Source organism: Oreochromis niloticus, linkage group LG3, assembly GCF_001858045.2.
Source record: "Oreochromis niloticus isolate F11D_XX linkage group LG3, O_niloticus_UMD_NMBU, whole genome shotgun sequence".
Taxonomy (NCBI): Eukaryota; Metazoa; Chordata; class Actinopteri; order Cichliformes; family Cichlidae; genus Oreochromis; species Oreochromis niloticus.
Window position 1 is genome coordinate 7196223 of NC_031967.2, and position 17435 is coordinate 7213657.

Below are 17435 nucleotides of genomic sequence, written 5' to 3' on the forward strand. Positions count from 1 at the left end.
AGAGGTTCTGCCCTATCGAAGGAGCATTGTCCTGCTGGGAGAGGCCACTTCCATTAGGGAATATACTATGAAGGGTGCTTGGAGCTCGAAACAATGTTTAGGTCGATGATATGTGTTTCTAAATGCATGCCAGTGCAATGACCCAAGGCTTCAGAAACAGAACCATTACATGGTAAAAACTCAGTGAAGTTTACACACAGAGACACACTCACACACGCATGCTGTTTATCTTTGAGGCACAATTACTTTCATTCACGTTAATCCATGTATTCCGTGTGCTCGCTTGTCTTCTCACAAATGACCTCCTAACATGTTAGTGCAGCACTACATATCTCATATCATGGTAAAGATAGGATGATATTCCTGGATTAGGAAAGCTGATAAAAGTAGAACCAAATATGCATCAGCTTGAGAATGCTGAGCAAGCCAGAACTGATTTTTGAGATGAGATATCCAGACAAAGACATCCAGTAATGTGTTTTGGATATTTCAATATGATAAAAAAAAAAAACCCAGAGGCCTAAAATACTGGAAGGATTCAGCAGGATTAAAAGCAGGATGTGGCCTCCTGCCTGTATTGTTGATCTCTGCCCACCTGGCACAGTGAGCAGATGCTGTAGATAGCAGATTGGATATAGTCAGCTCAACTCACATGTCCCTAAGTAGAGACACAAAATGTCTCAAGGGAGAAAAGGTGCAAGGCACCTCTCTGAATATACGTAGAATCATGCAGAGTGCGATGGGACGAACAACATCTGGTATCCGCAGCACGCTGCAGCACATCCAGCAGATGGAGACAGAAATGCTTTCATGGGTGGTTTTACAGAAAGAGAAGCAGCTGGAGGCAAAGCAACCTGCAGAAGGTCACATGGCTGTGCTGTGAAAACAGGCCTTTTCTGAGAAGCTGTATCACATTCTTTATCTTTGTTTGTTCATTGTAAGATGTTAGATTTATCACTGGAATGTTCTAAATACAGACTTTCGTCTATATAAGGACAGGTAGAGAAAAATGCTCTGGATATTCAACATGTTTAATTCAGTAGTATTCAATTCAATTCAATTCAATTCAATTTTATTTATATAGCGCCAAATCACAACAAAAGTCGCCTCAAGGCGCTTTATATTGTACAGTAGATAGCACAATAATAAATACAGAGAAAAGCCCAACAATCATATGACCCCCTATGAGCAAGCACTTTGGCGACAGTGGGAAGGAAAAACTCCCTTTTAACAGGAAGAAACCTCCGGCAGAACCAGGCTCAGGGAGGGGCGGCCATCTGCTGCGACCGGTTGGGGTGAAGAAGGAAAACAGGATAAAGACATGCTGTGGAAGAGAGACAGAGATTAATAACAGATATGATTCGATGCAGAGAGGTCTATTAACACATAGTGAGTGAGAAAGGTGAGTGGAAGGGAAAAACTCAATGCATCATGGGAATCCCCGGCAGCCTACGTCTATTGCAGCATAACTAAGGGAGGATTCAGGGTCACCTGGTCCAGCCCTAACTATATGCTTTAGCAAAAAGGAAAGTTTTAAGCCTAATCTTGAAAGTAGAGATAGTGTCTGTCTCCCGAATCCAAACTGGAAGCTGGTTCCACAGAAGAGGGGCCTGAAAACTGAAGGCTCTGCCTCCCATTCTACTTTTAAATACTCTAGGAACAACAAGTAAGCCTGCAGAGCGAGAGCGAAGTGCTCTAATGGGGTGATATGGTACTACAAGGTCATTAAGATAAGATGGGGCCTGATTATTTAAGACTTTGTATGTGAGGAGCAGGATTTTGAATTCAATTCTGGATTTAACAGGAAGCCAATGAAGGGAAGCCAAAACAGGAGAAATATGCTCTCTCTTTCTAGTCCCTGTCAGGACCCTTGCTGCAGCATTTTGGATCAGCTGAAGGCTTTTCAGCGAGTTTTTAGGACATCCTGATAATAGTGAATTACAGTAGTCCAGCCTGGAAGTAATAAATGCATGAACTAGTTTTTCAGCATCACTCTGAGACAGGATATTTCTAATTTTAGAGATGTTGCGCAAATGGAAGAAAGCAGTCTTACATATTTGTTTAATATGTGCATTGAAGGACATGTCCTGGTCAAAAATGACTCCAAGGTTCCTCACAGTGTTACTGGAGGCCGAGGTAATGCCATCCAGAGTAAGAATCTGCTTAGATACCATAGTTCTAAGATTTTCAGGGCCGAGTACAATAACCTCAGTTTTATCTGAATTAAGAAGCAGAAAGTTAGCGGCCATCCAGGTCTTTATGTCTTTAAGACATTCCTGCAGTTTCACTAATTGGTGTGTGTTACCTGGCTTCATGGATAGACAGAGCTGCGTGTCATCTGCATAGCAGTGAAAATTTATGCTATGTCTTCTAATGATGCTGCCTAAGGGAAGCATGTATAATGTAAATAGAATTGGTCCTAGCACTGAACCCTGTGGAACACCATATTTAACCTTAGTGTGTGAAGAGGACTCTCCATTTACTTGAACAAATTGGAGTCTATTAGATAGATATGATACAAACCACTGCAGTGCAGTACCTGTAATACCTACAGCATGTTCTAATCGCTCTAATAGGATATTATGGTCAACAGTATCAAACGCAGCACTGAGGTCTAGCAGGACAAGCACAGAGATGAGTCCACTGTCAGAGGCCATAAGAAGATCATTTGTAACCTTCACTAAAGCTGTTTCTGTGCTGTGATGAGCTCTGAAACCTGACTGAAACGCTTCAAATAAGCCATTCCTCTGCAGATGATCTGTTAGCTGTTTGACAACTACTCTTTCAAGGATTTTTGATATGAAAGGAAGGTTGGAGATTGGCCTATAATTAGCTAAGACAGCTGGGTCTAGAGATGGCTTTTTAAGTAAGGGTTTAACTACAGCCACCTTGAAGGCCTGTGGTACATAGCCGATTATTAGAGAGAGGTTGATCATATTTAAGATCGAAGAATTAATTAATGGCAGGACTTCTTTGAGCAGTTTTGTAGGAATGGGGTCTAAAAGACACGTTGATGGTTTGGAGGAATTAATTATTGAAGTTAACTCAGAAAGATCAATTGGAGAAAAAGAGTCTAACTTAACACCGATGGTACTAAAAGTAGCTGTAGATAATATTACATCTGTGGGATGATTATTGGTAATTTTTTCTCTAATGATAAAAATTTTATTTGTGAAGAAGTTCATGAAGTCATTACTAGTTAACGTTAAAGGGATTGTTGGCTCAGTAGAGCTCTGACTTTTTGTCAGCCTGGCTACAGTGCTGAAGAGAAACCTGGGGTTGTTCTTATTTTCTTCAATCAGTGACGAATAGTAAGATGTTCTGGCTTTGCGGAGGGCTTTCTTATAAAGCAGCAAACTATTTCTCCAGGCTAAATGATGATCCTCTAAATTTGTGACACGCCATTTCCTCTCCAGCTTACGAGTTATCTGCTTTAGGCTACGTGTTTGAGAATTATACCACGGAGTCAGGGACTTCGGATTTGAGGCTTTAGTTTTCACAGGAGCTACAGTATCCAGAGTCGTACGTAGAGAGGAGGTAAAATTATTAACAAGATAATCGACCTCTGTTGGAGTAGCGTTCAGATAGCTGCTCTGCTCTATGTTGGTACAGGGCATTGAAGATGATAACAGTGGGTGGATTATATTCTTAAACTTAGTTACAGCACTTTCAGAAAGACATCTACTTTGATAAAGTCTACTCTCCACTGCTGTGTAATCAATTATTGTAAATGTAAATGTTATCAGGAAATGATCAGACAGCAGAGGGTTTTCAGGAAACACTGTTAAATGTCCAGTTTCTATGCCATATGTTAAAACAAGATCTAGAGTGTGATTAAAGTGGTGGGTGGGTTCTTTTACATTTTGAGAGAAGCCAATTGAGTCTAATAACAGATTAAATGCAATGTTGAGGCTGTCATTTTTAGCATCTACATGGATGTTAAAATCACCCACAATAATTATTTTATCTGAGCTGAGCACTAAATCAGATAAAAAGTCTGAGAAATCAGAGAGAAACTCTGTGTAAGGCCCAGGTGGACGATAGATGATAACAAGTAAGACTGGTTTCTGAGTTTTACAGCTGGGGTGGACGAGGCTAAGCATCAGGCTTTCAAATGAATTAAAAGTCTGTCTTGGTCTTTCGTTAATTAATAGACTGGTGTGAAAAATTGCTGCCACACCGCCCCCTCGGCCTGTGCTTCGGGATTTCTGGTAGTTAGAATGACTCAGGGGTGTTGATTCATTTAAACTAACATACTCATCCTGCTGCAACCAGGTTTCTGTAAGGCAGAGTAAATCGATTTGTTGATCAATTATTAAGTCATGTACTAACAGAGACTTGGAGGAGAGAGACCTAATATTTAATAATCCACATTTCACTGTTTTACTCTTTGGTTCAGATGTGGATACTGTATTGTTCTTTCTTTGTGATTTTTTATGTTTAAGTTGTTTATTGCTGGTTTTTAGTTTGTTTTTTGTCTGTTTGGGAGCTGACACAGTCTCAATGGAGATGGGTTTTTGGGGGGGTAGCAGGAGGAGAGAAGCTGCAGAGAGGCGTGTAAGACTGCAACTCTGCTTCCTGGTCCCAACTCTGGATAGTCATATTTTGGGGGGTTTAATAAATTGGTCCATATTTCTAGAAATGAGAGCTGCTCCATCCAAAGTGGGATGGATGCCGTCTCTCCTAACAAGACCAGGTTTCCTCCAGAAGGTTTGCCAATTATCTATGAAGCCCACATCGTTTCTGGGACACCACTCAGACAGCCAGCAATTTAAGGAGAACATGCGGCTAAACATGTCACTCCTGGTCTGATTGGGGAGGGGACCAGAGAAAACTACAGAGTCCGACATTGTTTTGGCAAAGTTACACACCGATTCAATATTGATTTTAGTGACCTCCGATTGGCGTAACCGGGTGTCATTACTGCCGACGTGAATTATGATCTTACTGTATTTACGTTTACCCTTAGCCAGCAGTTTTAAATTTCCTTCAATGTCGCCTGCTCTGGCCCCTGGAAGACAATTGACTATGGTTGCCGGTGTCTCTAGCTTCACATGTCTGAGAACAGAATCACCAATTACCAGAGTTTGACCCCCGGCGGGTGTGTCGCCGAGTGGGGAAAAACGGTTAGACACATGAACAGGTTGGTGGTGTACCTGGGGCTTCAGTTTAAGACTATGCTTCCTCCTCACCGTCACCCAGCCGCCCTCTTTCCCCAGCTGCTTGGGGTCTGCCGGGGAACAGCTAGCGGGGCCTACGCTATCTTCGGCTGCACCAGCTACAGGGGCCTGGCTAGCTACGGGTGAATGAAGGGTGCGAAGCCGAGTCTCCAATTCAGTAATCCTGGCCTCCAGAGCTGCAAATATGCTACATTTGTTACAGGTATCATTACTGCTAAAGGAGGCCGAGGAGTAACTAAACATCTGACACAATGAGCAGGAAAGTGCAGGAGGGACAGGTGAAGTAGCCATGGTGCTAACGAGTCGGCTACGAGCTAAGCTAAGCTAGCGAAACAGTAAAGACACAGTGAGTGAATACTTTGGCTACAAATTAGGTAGTGAGTACACAGAGAGGGTGATTCAGATGAAGCACGTTAAGATTATACTATGAAGAAGGGATGTATCAAAAGATTTTAATTAAATTGCTAAGCAGAAAAGCTACTCAGAAACACCACTGTGTTTGAGCAGGAACAGGAAGTGATACTCTACCACAAAGCGAGCGAACACCAAGTGACAGCGCCACCAAGATGGTAAGTAGTATACTTACCATCTTTTTAGCTCATGGTTTCTATTAAGCTGGCGAAGTTTTTTGTGTGTTTCCATAAACACACTATATACTGTATATACAGATGTGGATAAACTTATTAGCTCCGCTATGGCATTTAAAGTTTTTGTCAAAGATTTATTAACAGAGCAACAACATCATATTTCAACAGGGTCAGCAGTATTAGCCCTAATAAAAAACTGAACTTTTTACTGAGCCACAGCACAAACCACTGCTGTGCAATGATGTGTTTTAACTTTGTAATTCCCAAAGCTTGTAAAATCAAGTTGAAAGTAACTTTAGTACAAGCTTCAAATTTACATGCAATATAAAAAGTTCAGGGAGGGTTTAAACTCTCACTTTATAAAGCATCATGCCAAAAGGAAAATATGTCAGTTTAGACTACAGCAGGAGTTGGATATACAAAGTTATCACAAGTGTTCCCAAGAGTAGTGTACTAAAAAATATCTTCAAGAAAGTAAGAGAATCACAGAATACGGAACATGCCTGACAGAGGCAGGAAGGGAAATATTTCAAAGACTCTGGAAAGAGCTGGTGAGAGATGTGTTTAAAGACAGAACAACTAACAATGTATGAGTGATTGACTCAGCCAAGTTGGGAAGTGTAGTCTCAAAGAAGACAATCACTAGAAATGTGCACCAGATTTGACTTCAAGGCTGAAGAAAACTTGAAACACCTGACCGCAACACCTTCAAACCAGACTGAACTATACTAAGAACAGCCCGAAGGAAGTGTAAGCATAGTGGAAATGTGTCTTTTGTACGACAAAAGACACACAGATGAGACAAAACTAGAGGTGTTTGTCCATCTGGTCTTTAAGTCTGACGTCATTAGCCGTGCCTGGGCCCAAACAGAGTTAGAAGTTAGCAGGAAGTTAGCTCACTAGTTTCCATCTAAATATAATATACCATGTTCTCACTGAGGGATTTCCGAAACAAATTAAGACTTACACCTCTGCTATCATTTCCGACATAAATGAAGACAGGAAAGCAAACAGCAGTGACATTTGTAGGATTACTGAAGTTGGACTAGCTGGTATATAATAATGTGCTATGTGATCACTAGCGACACAGCTATGTTAGCATAATATAAACTGAAGCTGGAGGATGACCGCTAACTTTTTTCCAAATGCAATAGCATGGCAGGATGCTGTAAATTGACCAAACTTCAGTCGGGAGAACAACTGAGATAATCCATCCATAATACGAGATTAGTTATTAATATACTGCTGCATGGGCTGGACTGTAGTTACATCGTAAGGTTTTAAAAACTGAGCTTTGAAATGATTAGTGGTAATAAAATCCGAGAGAGGCCAACAGTGATCACTGACTGTTTTTAGGGGCTTGTTGAGATTAAATAGAAGAAGATACAAAGCATTAAAACATGTAAAAAACACAAAAGCCTTATTAAACATGGAGTAGTTTGGGCCCGGAAGCAGGATTCATCACGTCATCACTTAAAGACCGGATAGAGACACTGTTATGTTTGGAGAAAGAAGGGAGAGGCATACAATCCAAAGAAACGGGAGTATTATGTTGTGGCGATGCTTCATTGCATCTGGAACTGAAGATTGAAGATTTTGAAAGACAATCTTGAGACTCTCTACAAAGAACAATGAGCCAGGTTTGCTCAGGAGGTGAGTGTGAGACTTGTTGAAAGCTACAACAACTGATTACAGATGGTTAGCTAACAAGGATGCACAACTTACCATTAGCATCAGAGAGCTTATAGGTTTGACCCTGGTAGGTTTTGGTTTTTTTTTTAGGGGGGGGGGGTTCTGTGTGCAAAGTAAAATAATGAAAGCATCCATAATAAAACTTGGATGTTTGGAAAAGTTGTGTTAAAAATTCTTTGCTCTGTTTAACAGCACTTGAGAAATACTTGTAAAAAACAACAATGAATTTTCATAGGGAGGGCTAATAATTCTATCCTCATCTGTATATTGGCAATACAACAAAACATTCTGCTAGTATTAATTGAAGACCGCGGCTGCTGTTTGCATAAACACATTTGTTGTTAAGGTGATTACTTAAATACGGAAGGTCAGCAAATGAAAACATGCATGGCTATGTTTCTCGTGGGACTCTTTCTACATTCACTGCACCTTTTCAAAGTTGATCTCAAACCAAAAACATGTGAACAAAGCTCCTCGAGGCGCTCGCTGGTTCAGAACTTTTCCTTCCTTCAATTGTTTTGCGTCATGATGTGGCTCATTTCAACCCCCATGACACCATTTACTCAGACGCCTGGCATGTACTGACAGCTACTGTTTACTATTCATCGAAACATACTGTGTATGAATTTCACCAGAGCATAAATTATTAAAAGAAAACCTCTTCACACTATGTCAGAATTTAGGTTGGCAAATCTTTTGCATATGTAAACTTCCAAAGGCATTTGAATGTACAATTGCTAGCAAGAATATTATTAACGGGTGTAGGATTGTAAGACCAGCTTGGAAAAATGTATATAAACAGTTAATTAACAGATTAGTTTAGTCTGAACATGTGTTTGTGACAAGAATGACCCGACCACACAGTTCACGTTTCGACACTTTTTATTTGGTTGTTCTTTCTTCCAACCCTCGGCCGCAGCTTTCCAACTGCCAGCCACACATATAACACCAACTCAGATCCTGGTACATTCTTTATAGGTGAGACATAATCAGCGGATGGAGCTCAGGTGTGTCTCAGGCTCCCCTGACACCACCCTGAGCCCACTGCTCCACCTCTCCCCTGCAGCTGAGCCACAAGCCACACCCTGCCACAGTGTTTTATGGGGAAAATGGGCTGTTGGCCCCACAGATGAGCAGACTTATTTTTTTGCTTCAAAATTTAAGGTGAGGCTGATTCCCGTCACAAAACACCCCCAAATTTTAAATTAAGCTACTTACATATGCTAAACAACATATATTTGCAAAGGTAAAGTGAGTACACTCTTAATTTTATGGAAAAAATGACATTATATTGAAATTGACTTATTAGTCTTTCAGGGAGCATAAAGTTTTGAAACAAACACAGCTGCTCATGTTTTTCGGCTCCTCAGCAAACATGTCTGTGTTGGGCAGGTGGTCACTTACAAATTACATTGTTACATTCAAAATCCTGCTCCTCACATACAAGGTCTTAAATAATCAGGCTCCATCTTATCTTAATGACCTTGTAGTACCATATCACCCTATTAGAGCACTCCGCTCTCACACTGCAGGCCTACTTGTTGTTCCTAGAGTATTAAAAGTAGAATGGGAGGGAGAGCCTTCAATTTTCAGGCCCCTCTTCTGTGGAACCAGCTTCTAGTTTGGAATCGGAAGACAGACACTATCTCTACTTTTAAGATTAGGCTTAAAACTTTCCTTTTTGCTAAAGCATATAGTTAGGGCTGGACCAGGTGACCCTGAATCCTCCCTTAGTTATGCTGCAATAGACGTAGGCTGCCGGGGATTCCCATGATGCATTGAGTTTTTCCTTTCCAGTCACCTTTCTCACTCAACATGTGTTAATAGACCTCTCTGCATCGAATCATATCTGTTATTAACCTCTGCCTCTCTTCCACAGAATGTCTTTATCCTGTTTTCCTTCTCTCACCCCAACCGGTCGCAGCAGATGGCCCCGCCCCTCCCTGAGCCTGGTTCTGCCGGAGGTTTCTTCCTGTTAAAAGGGAGTTTTTCCTTCCCACTGTCGCCAAAGTGCTTGCTCATAGGGGGTCATATGATTGTTGGGTTTTTCTCTGTATGTATTATTGTAGGGTCTGCCTTACAATATAAAATGTCTTGAGGCGACTGTTGTTGTGATTTGGCGCTATACAAATAAAATTGAATTGAATTGAATTGAATTATGTACTCTGGACATACTGGTGTGTTTAGCCATTTTGCAAAGAATAACAAACTATTTCAAATGCCACTTTATATGATTTTAGTTTTTCTTTTTCCCTGAAGATTTTCCTCTGTACAATAGAGCCCATAAAGTGTTAAAGAACAGTTTTATGCTGAAACATGTTCATCTCTATCTACCAAACAGGTTTTTTGGGTTTTTTTTTTACTAAGGTGTGAGTCTCTTCCTGACTTGGTCTGAGGTTATTTCCAAATTGAGCATCTCAAAAAAAAACAACTGAACAGACCCTGACCACCTTTGTGCAGTTTGCAGCCCTGAAGTAAACAATCCCACAACTGCCACACTACAATCTAATACAAAATAAGTGTAGTATTTTGACTGTTCAGTAAATATCATAATTTGCTCATGTATGTCAATATTTATAAGAAATAACCCAGGAGAAGAAAGAAGATCAGTCAGTTTCATAAATGATCAACTGTTATTAAATCTAAGGCCCCGAGAACCGATCACAGAGAGTTGGGGAATGGCTGCAATCAAAGCATTGTAAGATAGTGAAAGATATACCCTTAGGCCCTCTTCTTCCCCCCTTCTTCAAACCAGTGTTCCTCCCTGTCCAAGATGTGTACACTCTCGTCATTGAAAGACTGGCCAGCGTGTTTTGAGGATCACAGAGATGGTCGACCCAAACGATCGGGTCGCCCCAGCACAAACAGAGTGGTGCTGGTTTCAGTCATTATGCAAAGTTACTGTTTATAAAGTTGAGGAAACTCGCAGTCAGCTGAGACTGAAGAAGTAATTTGGATGAGTGACGAAACTGTTCTCCCACTGGTAACGTTGCTAGAGATGAACAGACTCAACTTTTTGTGAGTTCCTTACCTGGATGATTGAACATGCATTAAGACACAAACAAACATCACATGAATGCAAAAAAAAATGATACCATTGGTTTTACATGGTCTTTTATTGAAGGTTTACATCTTGTTTTTAGAGTCCAGTTCTCTTTAAGTTCTGTTTCATGCATGGTATTCACAAACTCACAGTTATCGGCAGTTGGGTATGTCATAACCTGTGATCTTGCATTTCTCTGAGCTGTGACTCAAAGAAATAATATCAATTTCACACCAACTGCAGTTTATGCCACAAGTAACATGCTCACACCCATCCTCTAAACCTCAGCTTAAAACTATGTCAAAAAGCTCAAAAAAGCTTCAAGCTTGAAAAGAGTTCATTTCATTTGCTTTCCTTGTAGTCAGTGCTGGCTGGTCATTTTAAACATGGCCAGGACAGCATGTGCACTTAATTCCAATGAGCCAAAAACTTCCTTCCTCCCATTTATTGTTCAAACATACTGTTTATGAGGGGCAGCCAATCAGAATGAATTTGGCCTAAAGGGAGTGAAAGGGAGCTCAAACAGCTTCTTTCAGACAGTTAAAGCACATTTGTAGCTAATTGTAATAAAGTTAGCACAAAAAGTAAAGAAATTTGTGTTTAGTCAATTATTTCATTGTCGTAACAATGCTTTCTGCCAATATATCGTATGTGTTGGAAAGGCTGTTTATTTCCCCTTAATGCATTTGTAGGTTTAGCAGCAGAGTTGAGCTTATGGGTTGAATCTTCTCTGACAATCAACCAAGAAGCATTATTACAACAAACAAATAATGAACCTAACACAAATTTCCTGACCTTCGATATCATATCAAAAACCATGTTGTACTATATGATGCCTATATGAAGTAAAACTATTCCCCCTGAATGACAAATCTCTTTTGGGGTAACTTTTTCTAAATCTCTAGCAAATGCAGTTCTAATTGCAACAATTTACATCTTCTTTAGAGCAAAAAATTAAGGGAGAAATTATTGTAAAGACTAATCATGTGACATTGACTCTGGTAAACTAAACTTTGCAAAGATTGCATCATGTTTGGGTCATTTACTCTGGTTTCATTTTTCTCTTTGACTTCTGGCAGCAGAGGAGCCTACAGACAAAGACCAAAGCCCAGATGAAAATTCCAGTTATAGCTATTGTTAAAACAGCCACATCTAGGCAGAAGTAGGAATACCAAGGCAGATGAAAACCTGCTGACTGTAGGTGAGGTGCTCCTTTGTTCCTAATGACATATTCAATCCAAAAGATGGCAGTGTCCATTGGAGTCACTGGCTTGTCACGGTGTAGCTGGGACAGATGCTGCATGTTAGTGTGGAAAGAGGGATTCTCAAGAACATCCTTGAGCGCGCCCAGGAAGTCTTCTTTGGTCAGTGAGTAAGCCTCTACAACCCGAGCTGCACCACGGACCTTCAGCCGGAGTAAGTTGTCAAACTGGTCAAAGAGGAGTGGGAGGCCCACAACAGGAACACTGTGGTAGATGGCTTCATACATGCCATTGGTGCCTCCATGGGCCACAAAGGCACGGGTCTTGGGGTGTCCCAGGAGGTCATTCTGAGGTAGCCACTCCAACAGCAGGGTGTTGTTTCCAAGAGATGAAGGTTTTTCACCCACAAAACGCCAAATCACCTTCTGAGGGAGCTCAGCAAAAGCAGCAGCAATGGCCTCTGTGACCTTCCGAGGTAAGACTGATATCAACGACCCCAGAGACATGACAACCACTCCGTGTTCTCCGGAGCTCTGCATGAATGCTTCCAGCTCAGCGGGGAGGGGTTGGGCCTTTTTGCAGTGGAAGCCCCCTACATATACTACATTAGGCATTGTGGGCCGAGGGAACTCAAAGACAAAATCTGCCCTGAACAGCCAGATATCAGCTCCACGCTGTAAAGACAGCAAATCAGTACCAGGAGGGAAGTGTCGTTGGAGCAGGTCTGAGTAGGCAGGATTTATGATCAAGTGCTGTTCAATGGCACTATAAAGATAATGCAGCATATTTTTGATTCTTTCCAGAACGTCCATCTGATCATGGAGCTCACTTCCTGACACAGGGACATATGAGATAGGAGATGGAGCTATGGTGAAATGACCTTCTCCAGTATTAATCCAGCGCACATTAAAAACCATAGGCAGCTTGAGGTAAGTTGCAAGAAGCATTCCTATTGTCAGACCAGGGTCAGTTAACATTAAGTCAAATTTGGTATCCTGTAGTTTCTGAATAAATACTGTGTCTTCTATTATTGTAGCAACTGATCTGGCCAAGATCTTGTGAGCCTGATCTAACATTGACGTGATCAAGTACTGTTGGCAGAACGTGCGTATAAATGTAGGATAAGTGCGACATTCCATAACATCTTGTATCATTTTGTTGTAGTAGTTAATGTCTGACTCATCCTCCAGCATGGTTATATTAATAGAAGTATAAATGGAAGAGTTATTAGGGATGTACCAGCTCTTTGCAGAGCGCAGAACTGTGATATTGTGGCCCCTGGAGTGTAACTGTTCAAGGATAATTTTCATGTTTATCCAGTGGCTACCATCGACAGGGACTACCAGAATGTTGCTGCTGCTACATGGAGGGGGCCTGAGAAGCAGGAACCAGAGCACTGTCAGAAACAGAGGGATGGAAAGACCGGACATTTCCTGGAAGAAACAATAGACAGAAACAAAGAATCAGACTTGTAACCTCAGTGAACGCTAATATATTAAAAGTTTGAAAGTTACTGAGTCACTGGCGAAATGCTTACGTTTCAAACTGGTCTTTATTTTAATCCCATAGTCAATAAACAAATGTTCGGAAACTAACTAGGGCCGATTATCAACTCAGTTTACCTAGTAACACATAGTCAATAAAAACATTTGATGAACTCTGTGCAATACGCGCCTCAGCATCCGTTGACCCCAGTCTGTGATTTTACATGGCCTACCACCACCCTCCCAGCTGCTGTTGTTCCTAATCACTTCCACTTTGTTATAATACAACTAACAGCTCACTGTGGAATATTTAATAGCAAGGAAATTTCGTATCACGGTTTCCCAAAGGAATTCACTAAGCTCCTAAGATTCTTCCACAAATGCTTGTAGAAGCAGTCTGCATGTCTAGGTGCTTGAAATGATACACTTGTGACCATGGAAGTCATCGGAACCCCTGAATTCAATAATTCATGCAAAATGTGAATACTTTTCGCTATATAGTGTTTTGTTTGAACAGAACTTGTCTGCGAATTTAAGTCATTGACATCCATTAGTCTGGAAAGGCTTACAAAGCCATTTATAAGGCTGCGGGACCTCAGTGAACCACAGTAAGAGCCATTATTCACAAATGGAGAAAACACAGGAGTGGCTGGGCTACCATAATGACTTAAGGAGTACATTGAAGAGGTCAGAAAAATCCCCAAATAAACTTCTAAACAGCTACAGGCCTCACTTGTCTAGAATGTATATATACTGTATATATATATATATATATATATATATTTATATATATAAAAAACACCCAGCACGCCCCTGCGAGCGGTTTATCCTTCAAGCTCGGGTCCTCTACCAGAGGCCTGGGAGCTTGAGGGTCCTGCGCAGTATCTTAGCTGTTCCCAGGACTGCGCTCTTCTGGACAGAGACAATCATGGCAGCACAAGAACAAGCTCTGAGTACAAGATCCATAGAGGCTGGGGTCTATCACACCAGGCAAGACCCCAGGTGCAGGCTGTGTAAAGATGCCCCAGAGACAATCCAGCACATAACAGCAGGGTGCAAGATGCTAGCAGGCAAGGCATACATGGAACGCCATAACCAAGTGGCCGGCATAGTGTACAGGAACATCTGTGCCGAGTATAACCTGGAAGTCCCGAGGTCAAAATGGGAGATGCCCCCAAGGGTGATGGAGAATGACCGAGCTAAGATTCTGTGGGACTTCCAGATGCAGATGGACAAAATGGTGGTGGCTAACCAACCGGACATAGTGGTGGTAGACAAACAGAAGAAGACGGCTGTAGTGATCGATGTAGCGGTTCCGAATGACAGCAATATCAGGAAGAAGGAACACGAGAAGCTGGAGAAATACCAAGGGCTCAGAGAAGAGCTCGAGAGGATGTGGAGGGTGAAGGTAACGGTGGTCCCCATGGTAATCGGAGCACTAGGTGCGGTGACTCCCAAGCTAGGCGAGTGGCTCCAGCAGATCCCGGGAACAACATCGGAGATCTCTGTCCAGAAGAGCGCAGTCCTGGGAACAGCTAAGATACTGCGCAGGACCCTCAAGCTCCCAGGCCTCTGGTAGAGGACCCGAGCTTGAAGGATAAACCGCCCGCAGGGGCGTGCTGGGTGTTTTTTTTTTTTATATATATATATATATATATGTATGTTCAAAGGATAAGTGCTACAAACCTCATTGCTATATATATTAGTGCGGATCGCCCTGTGCGAGGGCTGTACGACGTCAACGCATTAGCGTGGCTAGCTCGTTAACGGTTAGGTCGTTAACACGTTAGTGCCATGCAGCCACTGCAGGGGCGATGCGCGTTAACTCGCTAGGGGAGATTTGCTGCGTTAATGCGGTTATTGCATTGACGTCATTTTAACGAGAATAACGCTGACAGCACTAATGTATATATATATATATATATATATATATATGTATATACACTATGTTCAAAGGATAAGTGCTACAAGCCTCATTGCTCATCACTGGTTTTATAACATGTTAAAATCAAACTTTGCCTGAGATAAACTGAGCTTTAACATCTTTCAGGGTCCAATGATCTGTGCTACTAGCTTTGTATTAGATTGTGATCTGGTCTGCTGTTTGTTACCAACAGCAGGTAGCTGTTTCTTTTTCTGTCTGCCACTTTAGCACTTTACCAGTATCATCCAGGTTCTCTCTGTGCAGAAACAACACTGCAGAAGACCCAGATCAAACCAGTAGAATTCTTTACTTTGGCCAGTAGAAGTATATTATCATACTAATTCTGAAGCAATCCTTTTTTATATACAGTCGTCCCTCACTATAACGCGGTTCAGCTTTCGCAGCCTCGCTGTTTTGTGGATTTTTTTTGTGTAATTTTGCATCCTTTTTTTTTTCCTGATCAGCTGTAGACCATTGTCAATCAATCTCCTTTATACCATGTCTCCTGTACAATACAGGAAGCATTCAGCTTGTCAAATTTACCTAAATCTTCAATCGTTAACAGCGTAACTCTTAACTGCTGTACTGTATGTTTTTAAGTTTTCTCCCCAACAAACACAACAATGTATAAAAATTGTTTTGCACTGTCAAATGCACCTGCGGTAATACCCAAAAGGCAGAGGAAGATGCTAACCATCGCACAAAAAGTTGGACTTCTGGACATGCTAAAGGACTGTATTTTTCCGACTATAAGGCGCATTAAGCGAAACAAAACAGTCAGATAAGTCAAACTTTACTCAACTTATTCTTCTTGCTTCCTCTACTTCCATACCATTGATTCATTAATCTTGAATTCTCTGGCAGCTGCTCTATTCCCATGTTCTTGACCTGAAAACAGGGTTTGATCTTTGGTTTCATTCTATAATACTGGACTTTTTCTACGAAGGTTTGAACTTTGAGAGTGTTTAAACAAGAAAGAAAAGTGTGAAATGCCTGTCTGAGAAAAGTGTATAACGTGTGTAGTGAGGGGTTTTACAGCCTTAAAACATCTATAATAATTGTCAAAATTAAAGATGGCTACTTTGTGGATTTCACTTATCACGGGTTATTTTTTGAACGTAACTCCCACAATAAACCACTGTACAGTAACCACTGTACTTCAGACAGTCTCTTCATCCCTTCACTCAGATAAGATACTTTCAAATCTCTAACCTATTGCTCAGCTTTCTGAATTTCATATGGCTGCAGAGACCTATAAATATAAACAGACAGACACATGTCAGTAACAGGATCTGAAGCCACTCATCATGTTACAGACCAAAGTACCTGGGTTTGGGACTGTTGGGATTTTTCCAATGGAAAGAACAGACAATATGTAAAACAAAAAGATACCATATGTAAAAATTCCCATTAAAATTCCTTTTTATACAATAAAAATGAATGAATTTTTTAAATTTGAATTTTAAACATCTTATTAAAGTGGTCATTAATTATACAAATATATAATACCTCAGACTTTACTTTTCCAACAGTCATCACTGTCTGTCCCCTCTATAATCTGTGGCTGGAATTCTTCACACATCCACCCTCCAATTAGCTATTTGTTTGGACTTGTGAGAAGGACGAATATCTTGTTTGAATATGCTTTTTTAAACAGGGTTCAAGTAGTTGCGTTCACCTTTGTATATTACGCTGTATAAAATCCCCAGTGACACTGATATGTGAAGGGCTAAAATAATACACAAGTAAAGTTGTATTATGGCTGACATTTTTAAGTGAAAAGTGTTAGATTATAATAGACCTTACCTGTTTTTTCCTTTATCAAATTCCAGAAGTTTGACTTGTGCTCCAGATGCTACGTGAGCTGAGATACTGTGTGATATGTTTCTGCAGACTGTTGTACCTTTGAACACACACACTATTTTACATCAGGTCAAAGTTCAGAATGTAGATGAGAGGTAACTCATAAAGGTCTGTGGCCTGTGCGTCAAAGTAAAAGTTAAATTAGTGTAGCATGAGTCTAATATGTCCTGTGTTCATGTGTATAGTATGTGTATAGTATGCTTACATATTGCAGATATTTATATATAATTTATCCTACATTTTAGTTTTGTTCTAAGTACTTCACATATTATCCTTATTTTGCCTTTCACCCAGGTGTCTACTGGTTATCAGATGTACTTTTGTTTGGTTTAGTACAAAGTTACCCCTCACCTTATTTCCTGATCCCCTCAACGTTATTTCTCATTTTCTAGAGGAAAGATTTATGACTGTGATTAATGAGTGAGGCATGTGAGAACCCACGTCACAAGGTTTCCATCCT

At 40.9% G+C, this 17435-nt stretch overlaps 1 protein-coding gene across 2 annotated transcripts; it reads right to left on the reverse strand.

Moving 5' to 3' along the window:
- Positions 1-10556: 10556 nt before the first annotated feature.
- On the reverse strand, positions 10557-17023 carry LOC112841630 (UDP-glucuronosyltransferase 2C1-like). Of its 2 annotated transcripts, XM_025905553.1 has the most exons (4): positions 16919-17020; positions 16622-16722; positions 16439-16465; positions 10557-13137 (listed from the first exon to the last, which is right to left on the reverse strand). In XM_025905553.1, the coding sequence occupies exons 2-4, from the start codon at positions 16646-16648 to the stop codon at positions 11545-11547; spliced, it is 1647 nt and encodes a 548-aa protein (XP_025761338.1). In that variant the 5' UTR covers positions 16649-16722; positions 16919-17020; the 3' UTR covers positions 10557-11544. The 2 variants fall into 2 exon arrangements, with proteins under 2 accessions (XP_025761338.1, XP_019205157.1); XM_019349612.2 differs by lacking the exons at positions 16439-16465; positions 16622-16722 and having other exon boundaries at positions 16919-17023.
- Positions 17024-17435: the final 412 nt, after the last annotated feature.